Genomic DNA, 22,446 nt, shown 5'->3' on the forward strand with positions numbered 1-22,446 from the left:
CACAATCAAAATTTTCCACGTATCATTAGTACACATGATGATGATAATGCATTGTCATATTGCCTTTGTCTGCATACATTCTGAAAACAAGCTTGACACTTCATGAAACAACTGAGATTACTTAAGGTTCCACTGCATGAAAAATATGCATGTTTTGCTGTTAGCCAATTCAGTTGACACTTCATGAAATATTTTTAGTTCAGCATCAGTGGGGATGCATAAGCCTGGCACGATACAGCATACTGTGATGGCTATAGTACTTAACATTAAGGGAAAAGCCATAGCAGGGGATCTGAAATCTGTCTTTTTATCTTCACAGGTGTCAAAATGGAAGAGACTCTCCCCCCTGGCACCAACCTGAAATGCACAATCTGTAACTACACTGCGGATTCTCTCATTACATTCCAGAACCACATCCTCTCTCACCTGTCACAGGCGGCCTTCAGATGCAATCACTGCCATATCAGCTTCCAGAACCACAGGGAACTCTTGCAGCATCAGGACTTACATGGCCACTCCGGCAAGCTTCACAGAGAAAGCGACAGCGAACACTCCCCCAGGGGTGGGGAGGAGAGCCTGCAGCAGACCCGAGCAGAGTTGGGTGCCAAGAAAGACATCGTCCTGCAGAGTCCCAAGAGCACACCAAAGAAGGACGGGAGCCCTGATGCAGAGCTGGAAAGGGCTGAGAAGAAGCCTGCTCTCAGTTTGCAGAAAGGGGATGGTCACCATGGAAGCAAAGCCAGTTTCTCCTACACAAGGATCAAGTCTGAGCCCTCTAGTCCCCGGCTAGCTTCCTCCCCAGTCCAGCACAACATGGGGCCGACCTTCCCGATGGGTCCCTTCCTGTCTCAGTTTGCATTCTCGCAAGATATTTCTGTCGTCCCACAAGCATCGGAAATTTTAGCGAAGATGTCAGAGCTGGTGCATCGCAGGTTACGCCATGGAGGAAACAGCTACCCACCTGTCATATATAGCCCTCTCATGCCAAAAGGAGCGACTTGTTTCGAATGCAACATCACCTTCAATAACCTGGACAATTATTTGGTCCACAAAAAGCACTACTGCAACAGTCGTTGGCAGCACATGGCAAAATCTCCCGATTTTTCCAGTGTTTCAGACAAGGTATCAGATGCTGTGAGCCCAAATAGCGGACACAGTTCAGTCAGCATGCTTGCTGGTTGCCACCCTTCAGAGGCTGACAGTCACCTCATGCCATCAGCATGCTTAAATTCTTCTGTTATGGACATGATCAATGCTGGTGGTAAAGTGCCTGATAAAGACCTCACCGGGCAGGTGAAAAAGGTCACCACGCCAACTGGTGTGGAGGAGAGGCTAAACGGCAAGCAGACAGAGGTCAAAAGTCCCAACACTTCTTTAGCGGATGGCGACAATGACCCAAACAAGACCACCTGTGAAGCCTGTAACATCACCTTCAGCCGCCATGAAACATACATGGTCCACAAGCAGTATTACTGTGCCACTCGTCACGATCCACCCATGAAGCGCATGTCGGCCAATAAGGTGCCTGCCATGCAAAGGACCATGAGAACACGTAAGCGGCGGAAGATGTACGAGATGTGTCTTCCTGATCAGGAGCAGAGACCCCCAATGGGAGCACAACCACCATTTCTCGGAGTTCCTACTTTGGCAAACCCTTGCACCTCCCAGGAGGCTGTAGAGAGTTTAGCAGACCGCTTCCATCCCCGCTGTGACGTTTTCCCCGGTATGGTGCCAAAGCACCTGGACGCTTCTCTCACAGTTAACAAATCCATCTTGGCACCCAAAAGCAATGCCATCGACCCACAGGAACTGGATGCTCCCATTGACCTAAGCAAAAAGTGCTCTCCACATCCCGAGAAGTCATGCAACTCCCCCAAAAGACTCTTGGATTATCATGAATGTACAGTGTGCAAGATAAGTTTTAATAAAGTGGAGAATTACTTAGCCCATAAACAGAACTTTTGCCCAGTAACAGCTGCCCAGCACGGTGAGATTGCCAATCTAGACCAGCCCATGTTCCCTGACGTGAAGACCGAAGGCAATAACACTGACGACATGTACGATAAGAGTCTTGTGAAATGTGAGAAAAACGGCAGCAGCAAGCTGATGGTGCAAAACGGCAGCATGTTCCCCCAGCACCTGGGCCCTGTGCCGGGCCTGAAGGCTTTTAATGAAGCTCAACTCATGCCCCCAAGGGAGGACAACAAGAACATGTTTCTGCCTCACTGCCTTTATCCTGGAGCAATAAAGAAGGTGAAAGGTGCAGAGCAAATATCGCCATATTTCGGGATAAAGCCCAGCGATTACATGGCGGGAGGCCTGGTCATGCCGGACGAGCCAAATGAGCAGGAGCAGGGCACTAACGGAGCAAGCGAAGCAGGCAAGGATCAACCAGCAGCCAACGGTTGCCCCCATCCCGGCAAGGAGCCATTGCCCCTTCTGCCGAAAAACAGGGGGATGGTGATCGTCAACGGTGGACACAAGCAAGACGAGCGTCCGACACCGGGTCCTCCTCAACAGGAGAACCAGCCCCACAATGCCTCTCCTCCAGACGGGCAAACTTCGCCAACATGGGGCTCCGACAACCCCCCTGACCCAAACGAGAACGCATCGCCGACGTCCAAATCGCCCACAGAGGAGGCGGCGCCAGCTGTCGCCAAAGGCGTGAATGGGTCGGCCCAGACAGCAAGCAGCGGCAAGTACTGCCGCCTCTGTGACATCCAGTTCAATAACCTGTCAAACTTTATCACCCACAAGAAGTTTTACTGCTCGTCACATGCTGCCGAGCATGTGAAATGAAATCGCGTTCTCCCTCCCTGCCTCCCTCCCTCCTTCCCTTCCCCTCTCTCTTTTTGGGTACACTGTCGTGTCTGGAATAGTGCATCATGCAGTTTTATATGCTGCTTGTGGACAATCAAGAGAAGCTTCTTCTTTCATCGTTTTAAAACTTAATGCAAAATCATCGGTAAGGAAAAAAAAAAAATCCAAGTGTAATATTGGTGCCACCTTCACCTTTATTTATTTTACAATCAGTATTAATAGGAGTAGTGCTCTTAATTTAAATTCAAAGGAAATTTATATCAGAGTCGTTTGTAATGTTATTGTATAGTCATTCTTGTGTAGCAAAACTTATTGTTTACACTGTATTGTAGGTTCAATGAGACAATAGACACAGAATACAAAAATGAAATGCATTTTAGACACAAAATAGCTACTGAGGCACTTGTGTATTCTTATTGGTTGTACCAGTTTTTTGTATATGCCTAAATGTCATTTGCAGCTTGAAACTCATGACTTCTCAGCCTTAAAAGACAGTTTGGAGGGAAAACCAGGCACAACACTGCATCTCATATTTTGGCATATACATTCGGCTTTGCATATGTATGTAGCTGTTTGTCTCTGTCTCTTTTCTTCGACTTGGAAGTGGATGTTTTAATGAGGATGGCAGCGTTCTTGTATAGTACTCGTATTTCTGTTGCTGATACACTTTGGTCTCCCTTTTTAAAATTTGCTCTCAATGCAATACTTTGTTTAAAAAAAGAGGGAACATTACTGAAAGCAGTATTATAAAAGATGGACTTGGCAGATATTTGTTACCCATGGAAAAAAAAAAAACCCTACGAGAAGTAAGTTTATTGATGTTGATGAATGAGTTGGGTGGGAGGGGTGGGGTATATGGGGGGAATACTGTAATATGATCATTCCAATGTCCTTATTATGGGAGAAAAAAAATATTTCTTAAAAAAATGTTGTTGCTATGCATGTATATGGATGGAATACAATTCCAGAACTGTTGGAAATTTTTATTTTGATGTGGTGTCATAATTAAACTTCAATCCTCAGGATAATCCAATGTGTGCTTCTTGTCTTCTTCAGATATTACTTCAAAAAAACAATGCTTTGATAAATGATTAAATGTAATAATACATACAGACATCCATGTCTTTTTTTTATTTACAGACATTAATGGCATTTATTTACATTTGCAATAAAATACCAAAATATACAAACTTGTTAACATTCGCACATTGGTTTAATGGCTGTTTTCTCTGTAAACAAAAACATTTTGTGTGGATGTTTCACTTGCAAACATTCCCAAAAGTAAATGCACCATATAGCAACAGCTGTGTCTGTAACATGAGGCATTCAGTAGATCCACACTTCACTGGCTCTGGTGATCCATACCTCACTGGCTCTGTCGTTTAGACTGTCTCCGTGACACCAGCTCCAGTAAATGCTTGCTCACCAAAGAGGGGTTTTTATAGATCATTCTACGGTCTACCCCACGAATATGAATGTGGTCAGCGTTGGGATACGACTGTTCCAAACACTTCTTTTGCAGTTTGGCAACAACCTGTCGCGAACATAGGCAAAAATTCATTATGACATTTGAAGATTCTGTAATAAGTATATAATTGGTGTGAATGAATGTGAACCGTAGAGACGGGGGGGGGGGGGGGGGCGCACACAGACCTGATTGAGATGAGCGGGGAGCTCTTCATCGAAAGTGTCTCCTCTGATTACGCTCACAGATGTTTTGCTGGAAAGTGGTTTGAATATGGAGATCTCCCTGAAAGCCAAAGGTCACTTATTCAACATGAAACAGCTCCAGTGGTCACCGCTACACACTGTCACATTATGGTATTAATCTGAATGAACTTCCTTCAATGCAATTAGCGTGGGACGGAGTTAGGACAGAGCTGTAGGTCGTACCTGACTTGAGACGCGCTCTCGTTCAAGAAGAAGTGTTCATCTACGGCGCTGCTCTGGTGGGCTGGGTTACTCAAAAGGTATTTCTGATGAGAGCACAGAGAAAGACAACCCAGTTACATCTACAATAGAACACAGCCCCACTCTTCATTCAACAAAAGGTTGTCAACACTACACGAGGTACGATGGCCCACACTTTTCTTTAAACACTCTTTATACTTGCTGCAAAACTGTTTCCAGCGCAAATCAATTGACTGTTATTATTTTTTAAACAATTACCGTGCAGTGCCGTGATCACAAAGCCTATCCCTGATGTAGCAAGGTCTTGTTGTGAAGCATTTGTGTGTGGGTGTATGTGTCTGTTTCATGTTCTGTTTTGAACAATAACACAGTCTCTCTATGGGCATTGTTATGTTCTTGACAACATTTGTAATATTTAATAAACTGGAGTAAGCATAGTATACGGTGCCATCGAAAAAGCAGCCAACAGAAAAAAGGGAGAAACAAAAGAAACCATTCTTTTAAACATACTCAGAATGTCCATTCCAGCATAGAGCTGTAGACAAACATTACAGATAGCATTTTCACATTCGAAAATCATTTATAAATGATTTCATTCTATGTCCTCTTTATCTGAGGAGAGAGAAAAAACTCAAACTTTCAAAGGGTCAGAGACAAGACCAAAGACAGCTTTTCCACTACTACCTTCTACTACAGTGTTTGTGACTCTTATAATAAGTAACACTCGGTTAAAGTATAAAAACAAAAAAAAACCCACCAATATGAATGAAAGGCCAGTATAGCCATTAACTGATGTTTGCTGAAGCCAGCAGAAAACATACTGTAAACAATGTTCTTACATGCCAATGACCAGTCAACACAGGCAAATACCAGACTGTGAATGAGTAATTCAAAGTAATTTTCCTCAATGTCGATAAAGCACCCTTTACTGGCTCAAGTTTTGTCTCCCAAAAATATAATGCAACTTATGATAATGAAGTACTTGAGGCTTGTTTATGTAATCACATCCAGATGCTAACCATGACTATTAAACGCTGGTGAAATGACAGACACAGGAGTGACTTGGTCAAGAATAAAGACTGTAAAACTGTTCAGAGTTGTTAATACCCAAGATACTCTTGTGCACTCACTTATTTTTTACATCACTGAAAAGCCAAAGCACTTTGGCTGAGTCACTTCTCTTAGCAGGGTCAGATGGTGATTCAAGCAGCAAATAGGAACCCGTTGTCCTTTTCGAAAGGAAAGAAAAGGCTAAACAACATCGAAATAAATGATTTGGATATTCCAAACTACACATTAACTCCCATGAAATTAGGTGGATCTGCTGAGAATAACGAGCACGTACCCTCAGCATGGTCAAGAGCATTTGTGACTTAACCTAAGAGACCCGTGTAAAGTCGTTTCAAAAACCCAAATAAGATTCACAATGGAGTCCCTGTCTGCTGCACTTAACAAGCACATCCATCAAAAATGTGTCATTGACTTCAGCTTTGCTGAATGATGTCTCAAATGTCATCCTTTTGATATTTTTGTAAGTCACCAACTTAGCGGAGCCAAACGTCTGTCTCGTGATCCCACAGAAAAAGGATCTGCCACACACTAGCATCCCCATGTGGTCAGTGTGGAAACAACTAACAAAACCAGAACCTCGACACCAAAATACTTCTCTAACCATCAGAATCCCTTAGCAAACCTTCAAAGTCTCATCTTCCACTGACTGTGTCAGGGCATGGGGCACAATAACACCCAGGACCTCAAACGTAGAGGGACCCTTCTCCTCTGCGCTCTCTCTGACTAGGATTTGGGGCACAGTGACTAGACTATGGTGTGCTAGAAGTAGACGCAGAAATTTTTATTTCGGTCTATGTTAACATTTTTTTTTCCAAAATGAATGCGCTTAGAAATAAATAAACAAATAAATAACAATAAGGCATTAAGGTGAAAAGAAAGAATGGAAAAAATTGACCGAAAAGGTGTAGAAAGGTGAAGCTTTAGCTTATCACACCTACCCTTTTTGCATTGCATTTTCTACCAGGCAACCCTTTCACTAGCTTTAGGCAATCGCTATGAATGATTTCAACAAAAAGGGGGGAAGCAACACTGAGCTTAACTGGGAATTTCTGTTTAGTTTAGTTCACTGAGGTGTTCGACTGACCTGTCGTTGGAGGAGATCCTCTGAGATGTTCTCTCCTTGCATGGCGGGCCTCATCACACCCAGGATAATGAGCAGTCGACTCAGGCCCGTGGCGGCAGACAGCTGCTTTAACTGCAGGGAAGGCACCAGCTGAGTGTACCTGCAGACACGCAAGGTTTACACAGCGTTGGAGACGATGAGACAGCATGACTGAAACAGTGACACGTCATTTACTCGGTTCCAAAAACACTACGTGCACATCATCTCCCGCATGGGTAAATCAAGAGCTCTAGACTTACAGTAATATAGCAAGAACTTAGGCGTGATGTTAAGTAATCCAGCAACTAGCAATCCAGGTTTTAACCCTTGAGACAAGGACATTTTATTCTTTACAATACTGAGCAAACATGAGCCATATACTGTATGCTATCTAACAGTATTCACCAATATCAATCTGAATATCTAAATATCAATATTCAGATTCATCTCTTGATTCAACTCATGCATTAGTTAGTTAGCATGACGGTAAGAAATATCTCATGCATTTTTTTATATTTTGGGCCAATTTCAACAAGGACTAAGGAGCAAGAGTGAGCAGTGCCTGTGTTGAAAGACCTCAGCACTTTGATCGAGTGTTTGGATAAACATATCACCGTTTTCTTTCTAAAGTAAAGCTAAAGTATTTTTTATTAAACTCGAAATGATTTGGTCTGAAGAGATTGTCAAGAGACTTACATACAAAATGAGTAACACTACATTACTACAAGACTTAAGCCTGTTCCATACTCAACAGTCCTTTAACTGTACGCACCAAGTGTAGTGCTGCAGTATGTTACACGGTACTCTCTGGATTGACGACAATAATTGAATCCTCATTGTGTGAGCATGCGGCGGTAAATGACTTCTTTATGTAAGGCCTAATGTCTCACAATGACAACTCATTTATGAAAAATACACAACAGGCATATAGAGACAAGGATTAATTCCACTGGTGGTGTTTGGTACTTGTAACCACACAACATGTCTGGTTTCCGTTTCCCTTCATCCGTGCAAACTGACAATCACTTTGACTGAAAATCTTGTTCGGTGCATTATCTGTCTTTTCTCCATTAATAACGTTTCTGTTTTTATAGCTGACTGTATGTTCATACAGAGACTCTCATTTAAAGCAGTGAGCTGTGCCTAGGACTATAACCTTTCTCAGTGGAGGTTGGTGACTCTCAAAGAAAACCTATTGAATTCCTGAGCATAAAGGGGTATTTGGTTTAACAGACGCTCGGCAGGCTCAGACTTTGACCTTTCAAACATGTTTTTTGTTTGTTTGTTTGTTTTGTTTATTTTCAGTTATGCTTTGCACAGTTTAGCATTTGTCAATCTGTGTTTCATATTCCAAACTCAATAAACAAGATCATTCAGAATCAGCTGAAACAAAGGTGTCAGCTTTAGGAGATTTGAGATGTTTCCCCTTTTTTTTTTGGCATGCATAGATGTTCACATACACCATACAAGTCCAAACAGACTACGGGCTCCTAACCCTTTCTGAGGCATCCACTCCACAGGTTTGTGAAACAGTCAAAATCTTCAGCAGATTATCCTACAGTTATGAAAGTCAAGAGAGGACACAGAATCACTGTCACATTTTTCTTCCAGAGGTTAGGTTTCCACCACTGTACCCCACTGACTCTACATTCACAAATAACACACATCTTAGCCTTCCACGATGTGTCTGTATTATTAGGAAAAAACAAGCAACAAAACAACAACAGCTCGATCAATCAGATCACACTATATACTGTAAAGCTTCAGAAATGGAGAAAACACAAAATGACAGCCAGGAGACGAGCGAAGAGGCTTGCGTCCTGCAGAATTCGAGGAGTATTGGGAGAGATGGGGGTTAAGAAAAGAGGAGAAGGGGGAACTGAGGTTTTGTAACTAAAGAGGCCCCATCGGTTTCAGTTCACTGATGCCATGAATTGCCTGGTCTCACCCTACAGAGCACAATCAATAATTACACACACACTCACAAAACACACTGTTTTTTGACACTTTCAAGTACAGGAGAGCCGTGCACATATCCATCAGACAGACCATTCCAAACAAACACAAGCACACATGCCCTAAACAGTCCAGCAGGCACCAGAGCATGTATCTCACCATACCATTCACGCATCTCAAACCAACTCATATATATATTTTACCCGACCTTGTTGTATTAATAGTGGAGCACCGAGGGTGTTCAAAGCTTCTGTCGATAACAAAGATATAGTTTGTAGCGAACAATTTCAACGGCTTTAGGAAAATCAGTTCAACAGCAGAGGAACTTTGTTCAAAAGTTATTGTGAAGCTGCGGTACAGACATCATGCCTCACAGCACTTGGGAAATCCATTTCTTCCAACCTGAACAGGTTGTGATACTTTCAAGCAGCTAACACAAGAAAAACCTGAACTCCAACACTGAAAGACTGACACATTTTTGACACTCGAATTCTCTTCGTTCGTTCAAACCCCCCCCCCCCCCCAAAAAAAGTCATTTCTGTGGCCCAATTTACCCGTCCTCTCTTCAGGCGCCGTTCTTTTTTTTTCCCCGACGTCTTTTCATCTGTCAGCAGTTCCTTTTCGCCAAAATACAGCACATATCAACGTTCTGTGTGATTTGGAGTAAAATCAGTCCCGTGGCATTGACATTTTATTTGAAGGTTTCTACAGCCACCTGTCCCATTCTCTTCTCCTTTCTCCATTTTTAATTCTACCCGGCGGGCTGGGATTATGCGCGGTAAGGCATGCGTGTCAAAGGGAAATTTAGTGAGGGAAAGACAGCCTAGATTGACAGGATGAATTAAACAGATAACATGAGCGGACGAGGTGGGAAGTCGTGTAGAGCAAAACGCCCCACAAATGTTGGTCATTTTCACAGCGAATTTCTTTTCCATGTCTTTCTCTCTCTCTCTCTCTCTCTCTCTCTCTCTCTCTCTTCTTCTCCCCCTCTCTCTCTCTCTCTCTTTTTTTTTGCTCGTCAAAAATATCTAAATGAATAAAAATGATGAAATGAGTTTGAGGCCACTGACTTTCTGCTCTTTGACTTTTCCATCTGGATTAGTGCAGGCTGAATGGAGCTCTCTGTTACTTTTGTTAGGTCCCACGTGCAATCCACTGTCGGAATGTTGGGGGCCCCACACTGTCCTGCTTAAAAAAAAAAAAAAAAAAAGACCCTCACTATTTGCATGGTGTGAGTATTCGCAAGGTACTCTGCTCTCCACAACCCAAACAAGAGTGGACAGGTGTATTAACATGCTGGTCACCGCGGCCCACGTTCTGAGTGGACGGTTCCCATTCGTCAGGGGCATGGCACTGCTTGGCAATTTGCATGCCGGGGGTGACAAAGTTTAAATGTGAGACATGTTGTGGAACCTTTTTTCTCTTTTTTTTTTTTTTTTTCCCTTTACGTCTTCCGGCAGACGTCTGTTCAATCTCCTCTTAACAGGGGCAGGACATGAAAACACATACGCGCGAAAACAGCTTCAATATTAACCAGCAAAATTGCTTCGTCTAGCAGGAAAGAAATAAACCAGTGTGTTAACGTCACAAGTTAACTCGAACTTGTTACTAGTGGCACTTTTCAACCCGAAATATACTGAAAAATATTTTTTATGGACATGCTATAGCTTTTACAAAGCTGTTGCAGTTCTGCATATGACCACTGAGTGTCAGTCATGTACCATTTGGAGGCAGCCCTTTTGAAAACAGTGGGCCCTTATCTTCCCCTTGTGCATAACTGAGTCGATACTAAAGATTAGAGCAGAGTAAAAACACATGGGCCTATGCAGCCCCTTTAATAATGAAGACCAACTCCCACTGTTATACTGCAAGGGGTCCCAATAACTATTAATTGCTGTTGTGCCTCCAGCCCACAGCCACAAGGGACAGTTTCTCTTGACTCAGCGAAAACACAGACTGAAACACACACACACACACAAAACACACACACACACACACACACACAGGTAATGTAACATGCCCATGCATCCCTGCAGGAATACATTAAGTACCAACAGTACAAAAAGATAACATATAAAAAGCGAACACAAACATACATAACCAGACATGTGTGAAAGTACATGGAGATTCAAGAGAGGTGGTGGTATTTTCTCTGTGGAACTACAGCAGGTTCCTGAAGGCAACAACCCACATTTCTTTCTCTTATTCTCACTCTATCACTTATAGACACACACACACACACACACACACACACACACACAGAGCCACACAGAGCACAAGGCCTATTCATTAGTGTGAATGAATGGCTTGGTGCTGCTGTGTCATATTTCTGTGGCAGCAGTCAGCTCTGAATGCCTCTGAAGTCCAGCAGCGCTGAGTTGCCAATCTTAACCCCACACCCCATGGGGATTTCAGCGAGGCTTTGCTCCAGTGGCTTATCGAACGCCACAGTCTGAAAAAGAGGGAGCTTTGAGCTATATGTGTGTGTGTGTGTGTCGTTATGTTTGTCACCACCACTACTCTGTCACAGTTCTAGACCTAAGGGAGAAAACAACAGATACAAGAAGTCACAACAGAAAAATCCAATCAGTAAACTTAAAACATTCTGAGCCGAGATGCTAAAGCAGCATCTTTCTCTGAACCATCTGACAGGCCTCAAACACTAAATTCAGCGCAAGCTCAAAGAACCAATGTACTGGCGGTTCTCCTAATCTCACTTTTAAATCATATCTGTTTCGCTCTTCCAAAGCATCTGCGTCGTTTGCGGGCATCTGCGTGCTAGCGTTAAAGTTGAGATAATGACAGAAAAGGTGATGAATGAGGTTCAAAATGTCATCTTCATTCAGGTCTGCTAACTCAATCAGGGTGTCGGAGCTCCGCACAGCTGGGTTCCCCTGTCGAGATGTGATCAGGTAAAGCTTTCATCCTCTCTAATTCACTTTACCCAAAAATGCATTACTCCCATTAAGATTAAGTTAGGCGCTCCGGCACTGACGGTTTTTAATGTCAGCACCAGGTGGTCCCCCCTCCAGTGTTAGCCTGTCTACTGCTGGGCTCTCGCTACAAAACGCCTCAGTTTTCACCCTGAATCTGAAACTCAGAGGGTAGAGGACAGAAACAAGGTGAATGGCAATAAGATTGTTGCTCAGTGCCTAAAGAAAGCCTCTTCACACTATGCAGTAAGTTCTGCCCTCTGGTTTGTGTAAATAAAGGTGGTAGACAGTTTAGCGAGAACAGAAGGTGAGGAAAATATTGGAATTTTTCATTTTTGGCGAGTTTTCATTTTGATCTTTTTTTTTCTTTTTCTGGTAGACCTGATAAATATTTTCCAGTATCAACCCTACTACTAAGAATGTGATGGCCAACTGACTGTTTCATTACTACGACAAACTGCATCAACAACCTGAAATTACGATTATCAGTTAGGTTTAAATTTCACTGGGATGATAACACACATTACAGGAGTGTTTATGGGTGGGGTATGAGCATGTGTGTTGGTACAAAACTTCAGTTAGAGCCAATATTTTTTGTACAGTCTCAAAATGGGGCATATTTGAACTCAGAGTTATCCTATGTAAATTGAGATATTTGTGACTGAATCAAAAACAGTCTCTCAGATAAAACTACTGCAGCACACTAAGAAACCGGAATAACCTTAGAAAACCAATCTGTTCTACAGTGGCACATAAAATCCTCAAACTGAAGGTAAAGCACACTCAACAAGGCAGTCACCTCAGTCAACGCAGAAAGTAATGATAACCTCTGATATGACTCACTCCTACTGGGAAAAATAGATGGAATACTGACAACACACACACTCTCTCTCTCGGTCTCTCTCTCTCTCTCACAGACACACACACACACACACACACACACACACACACACACACACACACACACGTGTGTGTAACCTGCTCACATGCGTATCAGGTTTTTGAGTATTATGGGTGGGGCTTTTTTTGGCCTTGTTTGTTTGAGAGTGCTGGGAGAGAAATGAGACAGAAGCTTGCTACTCTGGAAATAATCCCTGCAGGAAAAGCCACGCTTCAATCTTCTCTCCCCTTCTCTTCCTTCTCCACTTTCAAGCCCGTGTGGAACATTCTCTGGAGACAGGAGCAGCTCATTTTGTAGGATATAACAGAACTAATTTCTGAGTGAGCCACACATAATGAGAGACCTCTTTGATGTGTAAATCCCGGAGCCCTCGCGTGGGCCCTGATACAGTCTCTCAAACCCTCCTCAGGTGCAAGCAACCATCCCCATTGGTCATACCACTTATCTTGTACTCGCACGAAAAAACGTGACGCGCGCAGGGACGAGAGACTACGATTATCCTGACTTCTGACCCAATTAGACCGGATTCAGAAAGACTAAGAGTTGTTTCTGCCGCGGAAACAAAGACTTGCGGATGTTTCGCATGGTTCTGTGACAGCATGAGACAAGCACTGAATGAATGGATGATCGGGACTTGGCTGAAAGCTAACTTGTCTACTTGTAACTTGTTGTGTACTGAAATATTCAGGAAGAGAAAAAGGGTGAAACACTAATGCATAACAGAGGAGCCAATTCAGGTCCTACTCAGCTTTTATACTCTGTTTTTGGTTTCAGATGTGCACCGTAAATGATTTAGAACACGTCTCCGTGAGGTGTGACTGAATTCAGTTTCGCTACTTTGCTAATGTTTGCTATCACACCTTGTCAGGTAGGAGAAGATTAGCAAATCTTTTAACCATGTGTGAGGGAATGATTCAAAAGCTTCCCAAATATCATTAAAGAATATTAACATCAGCTACACTTTCGACATTAACACGATCAGGGTGTCTACAAAATCTCTAACTCAATCTTCTCTCTAAAACATCATAAACGATAGTAACTTGAGTTTTTAAAAGTTCTAGATGTATTTGTTTGGTCCCTGGTAATTGCATTGTACGCAGATTGCCTCGTACTTTGAGGATTGAGCTGTTATTAATCAGACAACAATTAGGCATATATCCAAGATAAATGGCATCACTTGACTACGAGTCGCATACAAATTAGTCTATTTTCAAGTGTTCATGTTTTATCCAGCTGTATTCATTTATTACATAACGACAGAATGAAGGTTACGAATCTAAGGATACGCTCTGACATAACTTTTTTATTATTTAGAAGGATGAAGGTCAAATCTCCAATACATCCACATCATCCTTCAGTCCCTGACTTTCATTTGTGATGGGAAGACTAAAATTATGCGGAACAGTACTTTCTGCCAGAAAACTAGCTTTGCACTGAGTCAATGTATTTATGTATGTGCCTCCCAAGGAAGTACTCATCACTCAGAAACTGACGAATCTTTGTAATATCTCAGCTATAGCTCTTCATGCAAACTGTTGGGCTTAATTTCGGTTTGCATGAAAGAGAGGGTTCAGCCGTGGCTTGTCGTTAATAGAGATTCACATTAAAACACTTGTTTGGCGTGATGAGTTATGTCAGCGTGCCCAGCCCCATCTCTCTGGGCTCCTCTCTTGACGGGAGATGACTCACCAGTACTGCTGCCACTGCCCCTCCTCAAAAACCTCCTCCGGGATAGGATCGATCAACACCAGATCTGACACCTGCCTGGAGAGAGCCGGCGAGAGAGAATGAGCGAAAGTGGGAGAGAGAATGAGAAAGAGACAGCGATGCACAGAGAGGGAGAGAGAGAGAAAGAAGAAGAAGAAAGAGATGAAAGCATTTAAACGGGCCTGTGGGATGAGGCAATAATAAGTAACACGGAGTAAAAAAGGAACCAATGAGAAAGAGGACCACACAAGATAAGAAAGAGTTCCTGACCTACACGGCCGTAACCCCCTCTCTTTAACGAGGCGGAGATGTATGGTGTCGCCGACCTTTCGGCCTCTCTAAGACGGATGGGACAGGTCGGGCGACTGGGGAGAAGGGCGATATTTTTATTTTGCAGGTGCCATCAGCACGCCGGCGGCTTAATTTACTCGTTTAGAGGCGGCACATCAACGCTGATGAAATGTTAAATCTGTCAGTGATGGGGGGAAGGGAAGGGGGGGGGGGGGCGCGAGAGCCGTTAATCAGCGTGGAGCGAGAGGAGGGATTTACGAGACCTGGGCTGATAAAGTGCACAGTGGTGGCCGGTTTTCTCTCTGATCCATCTCTGGGACAATGCTTACAAATGAGCGGCATAGAACCTCACTGTCAACTGTTCACTGTACAGAACATTACGACATAGCTGAACATTCCCTGTAAGGTCTCATTGAAAATAAAACAGCACTATGGGTAGTTTTTTAAAACAGTAATTCACAGTAAAATTATTTACTGTGAGGTAAGACATGATTACTTTGAGACTAGAGTAATTTAGTCGCTCTAATTAAGTCCAGGTCTGAAACAACATTTTGCTCCCTAAAATGATGCAGAAGAAAGCCAGCTATCGATCGCTCCACCCACTTGATCATTTGTTACACTTCAGTCCACACAATCATGATAAATTATCTTCAACAGTATAAACATAAAATTACTACAACTTGTAAAATCATTTTCCACTCACTTCACGGACAGACCCTCAGGATAATGAGAGTCAGTGAAAACCGGGACTCGTGAGGAAAAGGTAGACTGCGATCATCTATGTCAAACATAGAGATAGAACACTGATTACTAAGAGCATGAACCATTTTGAGGAGACTCACGTATCATGGATGTGGCTGTAGAACCTGCCGTTGAGCGAGCCCAGTTCCGAGCCAACGAGGATGAAGGGAGTGGCTATCCCGGCGGCCTTGATCAGCCGATGGAGGTCGTCCACCATCCTGGAGAAGAGACGTGATGTAGTGTCAACCCCTCACTCACACGGACACAGAAATAACACAGGAAACAAGCACAGACCGAGTTTGACTGAAGGCAAGACACGGCCTATGTGACACCTCATTCATCACAGAGGTATGTTATGACATGTGTATCCGCTGACCCTGTCAGCTGGTCCCCTCCTCCTCACGCTTCATCTGGGAGATTATCAGAAAGGTCAGCTCTGTCCTTGGCTATATCCAGAACCGAAAAAGAAATGATCTCACCGGCCTGGACGGTAAAACATAATTAACAAAGCAGACCGTGGAACGGCGAGCTACATGTCTAGAAACGAGACCTTTTGACATTTTCATTTACCAAAGAGATTGGACGAAAAACACGGTGGACAAGATAACGTATGGCAGCATGTCTTTGGCTTCCCAAACAAGGTACGACCACAGCGCTGGACTTTGTCTAAATTAATAATGCCCTCATACATAAAAATATCAGCAGTGCCGCGTACATAGAGACGCTTCTTTTTGCACGTAGAGAATGAGCAAAATCACTTTTCAAAAAATTTAAAGTTAAAATTCAGCAAGTTCAGTGGTTGTTATGTGGAGTGGTAAGAAATGCTTAGTCAGGTCTGTTGGAAAGAAAGAAAAAAAAAAGAAAAAAAAAAAAAGAACAGTTCAAAAGTGAATCCAAATGAAGAGGTCTCAATGCAGCAGTCAGATGGTTGCAATCAAAACGTCAACTCACCAGCCTTATTGAATTCTGCTGAATGTACTGCTTGCATTTAAATGCTTGCTTCTGTCTCTTGTCTTGTGGACGGTTTTAATGCGCTAAGATGTGTTACCATGTCAACAGGACAGAGATAAGTGTAAATTCCACTCGTTGGACAACTAGGGGTGGTCAGAGATGCAGGACAGTGTGATGCAGAAGAACAAAGACACACATCCATCATCTCCCAGACAGTCAATGGGTTAGCTAGCCCAGACTGAAAACAAGGACCTTTTCATCAAACACAACACCACATAAACCAATGCCCTTGGCAAGGATGTCAGAACTCCCGGTATGACAGAACCACCCGCCACCCCCAGCTCTGTCACACTGAACAGTTCAAAGACCTAATACTCTAATCTGAGTTCATCTCCAAACTATACAGTAAAGGTAACTATCACAAAGATACACATGAGATGAATAGAACACTGATGATAATATTCATAAGATGCTGCAGTGTGACTCTGTGAAGACGACAAAGCAGGAAAATTAACATACCACCAGAAAATGCCTCATTTAAACTAATGCTCTTGCTTCTGGGCAGTAGCCGTGAGAAAAAAATATCCATATATTGTTCCCCAAAAAAGAATCATCGGTTCTGATCATTAAGATATATGAAGAAAAAAAAAGGCTTTTTCACTTTCATTTATTGATGATTTCTGGTCTCCCCAAAGACAGTGACCAGTCTGCTTTATTTTAAGAGTTTACTTCTAAAGGGCTTACTCTCCTCTAAATCCAGAATTGCCCCAATGCCATTGAAAAAAACGGTCAATGAATGATTGAGTGAGCTCTCTTTCACTGATACCTTCCAGTGGTTGACATTTTCCACACCTTCTCCATGCCCGTGGTTTCATTCTGCATGGCTCTTCTGCTGAAGCCCAGCCCTACTCTGTCATAAGTGCACACCTACAAGAGACAAAAAAAAACAAACAAACATCTGATTGGATTTGGTTCATGCTTGAACTAAAACAAGAGGCGTCAAGAGTTGCCAAAGTAATCCTGCTGGTCTTGACTGATAACTACTATAAATTCAGCTTCTAAATGACCATAGGTATCCAGTGTAAGGATTAAGAATAAGCTTTGCGTATAGGAAAATTCAGGAGACGTACTAAAGAAAAGACTTGGCGAAACCACAAAATTAAGTTTACGAAGGGAGTCCTGCAGCAGTGTTCTTGACTCAGCAAAGCATTATTGGTCTGTCAGCTATTCAGCGAGCAAAGCCCTCTCTTTGCCTTGGCCAGGCCTTGAATCCCCCCGGCCTATTGAGATCACAGCTCAAGCCGCACTCAATCAGAGAGATGTACTGAATGGGACAAAAATATTATCACAACAATCTTAATCAGATGCCAAAATAATGACAGTCGTATGCCAAGTAGGGTTTTTCATACTATTCCAGGATCAATCAAAGCGTTTGGTAAAATATTTTCATTTTAAAAGCAGAATCAGTAACAGGCCTGTACACTGTAGTGCACTGGAACGGTCTTGGCCATAAACTCCAAAGCATGGTTGATATGCAAATAGATCATTGATAGTGACGTATGTCTGTGGTCAGCCAGCCATGTTTTATATAATGGGTTTATAAGAATGAGTTGAAGTACATGAGCTGGGGCTGGTGGGTGCAGAGGTCTGAATCTATTTCTTTATTATTATTATTATTAGTTTATCAACAGTTTCCTCAAACTAAAATATCAATCATCTTTCTTGGTTATTTACTTTTGTTCATGCTCTCTTTGTAACAAATGTTTGTTTACTGTTTAGCTAATCCAAAGAAATTCACTCACAGTACCAGGGTGAGCTACACGAGTGAGGTTGCGCCCTGCAAATAGACTGGCTCTGATTGGCTGCTAGCTGCTAGAAAAGAAAGAAACATAAACCGAACACTCAGTCTCTTTTGCCCTCCTTCAGGTGCTGGAGGAATTTAGAAAAGGAAGAAGTTCCCATCATTTTAACAATCATTACTGAAATGATACAATAAACTATATTTGATTTCGGTCAAAATTTCTGTTTTGGTTTAGCTCCATTCCAGCGTCACATCCAGGCAGCTATCCAGCAACACAAAACCATACCGGCCTCCATATGCCGCTGCTGCACTGGGAGCCTGATGGAGCATTCAGTGGCAGCCTGTCCCTTTTGGCCAGTTCACTTTCAGCTACACATCAACAGCGCGTTATTGACTGCAAACAGGGACACTGTGCGATGGCACACGTCATGATAACTAACAATGTGATACATTTCATTTTATCGTGAAGTTCTCATGACATCCATTGGACATAATGAATTCCATACACCATGTCAATTGAATGCTGACCAACTCAATTTAGAACTTGTGAAAATGCACTTAAAAATGGATTAATATTTCCGGTCTAACTGCCCGACACTGAGGTTTTCAATTAGACTAAACAGAACATAATGCCCTGCGTTTCTATGTGCCTGCCGCAAATGGCTTGTGGGAAAAAGCCACTCGGAGCTGAGTTGATTCATCTTCCGACTCTGCTTTACTGAGGTATCCCATGAGTCTTTGCCCTCATTAAGCAGAGCGGCAGAATTTGGACAAACAGTCCGGGTCAGGCTGTCAGCTGAAATCTCGACAACTCGGCATGTCTGGGAATGAGATATGACATGGTGGTGCTTCAGCAGTGGCCTGCCCTCAGGTTGCCGCTGACAACAAGCAAGCCGAGCATATTAATGTGATTCTGTTCACTTTCTGAGGACTGCTGTTTCCAAAAAAAAAAAAAAAAAAATTTTTTTCACTATTTTTTCATATGACATTATTGTGTGCATTATCTCTAGCTGACCTCCGATGGGTGACTCTACAGTGACGTTATATAATTCAGGGACGTAAGGACACACTCCCCACATATAACCAAGTGCTACTTTCACAAAGTCTTTTCAGCCAGTGTTGTGTACTTCAGTGCAATAATAATAAGGCTACACCTTCACTCGAGGCCAAAATAATTCAATGGTTGAAAGAAATCAATAGTGTCTTTATTGCCTTTAAGCAATGATTCAAACTTTAGTCACCTTTTGCTTGCACAGATTATAACCGTTTGGCAGCTTTGCTGGCATTATATTGTAGGTGGCCCTGAGAGAGAAAAAAAATTACTCACATCTTTTTCCAACTCTAATCACCAGGGGTCCAGTAACACAATGTGTTTATGGACTTAAACCGAGAATAACTGCTTTTCACAGGCCTACTGAAGTTACTAACTCTCAACAAGAGATATCACACTCGAGATAAAAAAGTTTTCGGTTTATAGTATCTGACTGCTATTATACGTAGAATGTAGCCCCTCCTAATAAAATTACTCTGAGGCTCATTTCTCAAACTCCCCTGACTTCACCCGAATATCCGAGGACTCCATCACAGGACTAAAACTAGGAATACAAACAACAACTACTGTTTACATTTAACACAGGGCCAGGGACAGAGTATGGATTTCAGAGAAAAAAAAAATGTGAGGACTGGAGCATCTCATTGCTACATAAAGATAAAGATATTCCCTCCCCAAATAAAAAAGAGAACAAATTCAGAGGGTCAGTTTGTGCTCACTTTTGTCATTTCAGAAACACTTTCTTGAACATGGAACCAAATGTCTGAAGACACACCGGTTGGGGCATCAAGGATAACTAGAAAAGGAGACAAAAATAAAATGTAGAAAAATATTTTAAAGATAGAGCAACTTTATCTTCTATTATTTGTTTTCATGCTTACCACTGCAAGTGTACAGACATCTTGGGACCACTAAATTAAATATGATTTTCCTATACTCTCTAACAGTTAATTCTGAACTCAGGTATGACCAAGTATCTGCAACCTTTTACATCAAAATAAATTTCTATTTACCAACTGGTTGCCCTTGTCCTTTGCAAATCATGTGGATACTTTGACCAAGGCCAATGTCAATATACTGTCCACCTATAAAAAGCAAAGGGTATACATGTTGTGAGGAGAGGAGGCATAAACACAGGTTATTATTTAGAAGGAAAATTCAAGATACAGCAATTACGGAGCAATGCAGTTAATAGCTACTAGTATACCTTCACAGACAATCTTGTCTCTCACAACAGCGTGAAGTTAATCTGTTACCTTTTGGTGATAATAGCTCTCCCTCCCTTTTTAAGGAAGTATAATTTAGAAAGGGAGGTACGAAGATGATGAGGAGAAGGATTTTTCCTATGAGAGAAACTGTGGACCAGCAGCTCGTCTGAGACCGGCTTTCAGAGGCTGCTCTTTCATCCGAGTGGCGCGCTGCATTCTATCGATAAAGTCCAAAGTCAGATAAAGTCGAAAAATAGCAACTTCACACTTCATAGCAGTTTTTAATGTCACTTATATTGTTCCCAAAACAGAGGTTAACGTTATTCCTGTGTTTCCACATCTAAGTAAATAAATAACAAAATGTTCGCGTATTTAGCGAAGTAATATATTCATTAAGGAGGGAATTAAACATATGCTTCCAGTTACTAGTACCCTACATTACAATAGATATGTTAGCCAGCTTCACTATAAACGATGACAGCATGAATGGTTCCTGTAAGAGATATGCTCGACAATATCAAGCAGTTCTAAAAGCTAATAACCTTGCTTGGTTCAGATGTGACATTTTCAGCAGTTTCTTGACCAGCTGTTCTTTTTCGCAACATTTTTCAAAGTACAGTGATCTCTCCACGACATAGAATTACTACGTTCGGAGGGCAGTTTCAATGAAAAAGAGTGTGCGCTGACAAGTGAAGCGAAAGACAGAAATGGCGGCCGTGATGGGACAAACTTCACAGCGTCTACCCCGAACGCTACATTTTTCTCTCGCCATTCGACATGTTCAGGATTGGAGGACTTAAAAAGTAGTCAGTCGATAACATTTACACGACTCAAGAAAGTGTTTGCCTTCACTCTTGAGTCCTTTAAAACACTATCTTTGGGAAAATACTTTAATTTATAATCTCCTCCTAGAAGAAAGAGTAAACTACTGCAGTCCACAGATGCAGCGCATCTTTATCATGGCTATAGTATTCAATTTTCACACACAATGCCCATGAGATTCCACAATACTTTCCCACTAAGGTCTACTGGGTCCCTGGATAGAGGTTCTCCCTTGCAGCTGTTTCTGTGTTGTTTTCAGTTCTGTTCTACAGGGACTAGCTCTCATCAGTCTTGGGCCGCCTGATGTTCATCCTAGCAGCTGCACCAAATGACGTCTCTAAGGTAAGTCTGTTCATCGCTTGGGAGGAGAGACGAGAGGGAAAGGAGGCCAAACATGAATGCTGGGGTAATTAACTGTACAGGACAGCGCTCCTCCATACGCCACCCCAGAAATGTATTCAAGTCATTAAAGAGTCAAAGAAGTGAATGGTGGCTGATTTTGAGTGTTGCCACTACTTATTCATTGCAAGCTCTGTAAAACAATTATTACAATTTATGTATTAATTTAATTTGAAGCTGTTTCGATTATGCAAATTCTGCAATACTACACGGCCCCCCCTAGGGGTCTCCATATCACGTTGTCTGTTTTCGGAGAGCGCGAGAAGAAAATGGAAAAATGTACCTTGTTTTCACACGTTGTCACTGTATGATGTTTAATGAGGAATAGAGGCAGTTGGAATTTTGGGTTGTGGGACGACGTGTACCAGGTTCCCCAAAGAGGGAACCGTTTAATAGAATGAGCATGGACATATGTAAAGGGTTAGGACTTCAGAACAGAAGAAGACAATAACCTCCATTTGACACAACAGATAATATTCAAGCAGAAAATGCTAAATACCAACACATACCGCAGGGCTATCAGGTCTCTCTCTCTCTCTCCAAGGTCTAGTACAAAATGTTATTATGAATACAATGCCAGTGACATAGCTGAATGGAAATTTTCTGTCTTACACGCACTGTAATACATGTAAATTGGTGATTTTATGCATCCATTCCTGTGCCAAATAGAACTGGTTTGCGTCAGCAAAGCAGAGTGTGACATCCATATTGAATCCATTGTGCGTCACATGGGTTCTGGGTAGCAGTCATTTTGCATTTGTTTGTAGGGCAGCACAGTATT

General features: G+C 42.4%; 2 protein-coding genes across 2 annotated transcripts in view; one reads left to right on the top strand and one right to left on the bottom strand.

Moving 5' to 3' along the window:
• The window catches only part of zfpm2a (zinc finger protein, FOG family member 2a), a 113,229-nt gene extending 110,430 nt beyond the window's left edge, over positions 1–2,799 (top strand). Inside the window, exon 8 of the mRNA XM_030782708.1 lies at positions 320–2,799. Coding sequence (XP_030638568.1) covers positions 320–2,799 — 2,480 coding nt within the window. The remainder of the gene's footprint in view (positions 1–319) is intronic.
• Positions 2,800–3,958: 1,159 nt separating this feature from the next.
• si:dkey-122a22.2 (uncharacterized) lies at positions 3,959–21,124 on the bottom strand. The gene is made up of 11 exons (XM_030782528.1): positions 20,987–21,124; positions 20,493–20,661; positions 20,250–20,321; positions 19,956–20,032; positions 17,211–17,311; positions 15,535–15,651; positions 14,384–14,458; positions 6,887–7,025; positions 4,714–4,796; positions 4,474–4,570; positions 3,959–4,354 (listed from the first exon to the last, which is right to left on the bottom strand). Exons 1-11 carry the CDS (start codon positions 21,047–21,049, stop codon positions 4,187–4,189), a joined length of 1,161 nt encoding a protein of 386 aa, XP_030638388.1. The 5' UTR covers positions 21,050–21,124; the 3' UTR covers positions 3,959–4,186.
• Between the last annotated feature and the right edge of the window lie 1,322 nt (positions 21,125–22,446).

Source organism: Chanos chanos, chromosome 8, assembly GCF_902362185.1.
Source record: "Chanos chanos chromosome 8, fChaCha1.1, whole genome shotgun sequence".
NCBI classification, from domain to species: Eukaryota; Metazoa; Chordata; class Actinopteri; order Gonorynchiformes; family Chanidae; genus Chanos; species Chanos chanos.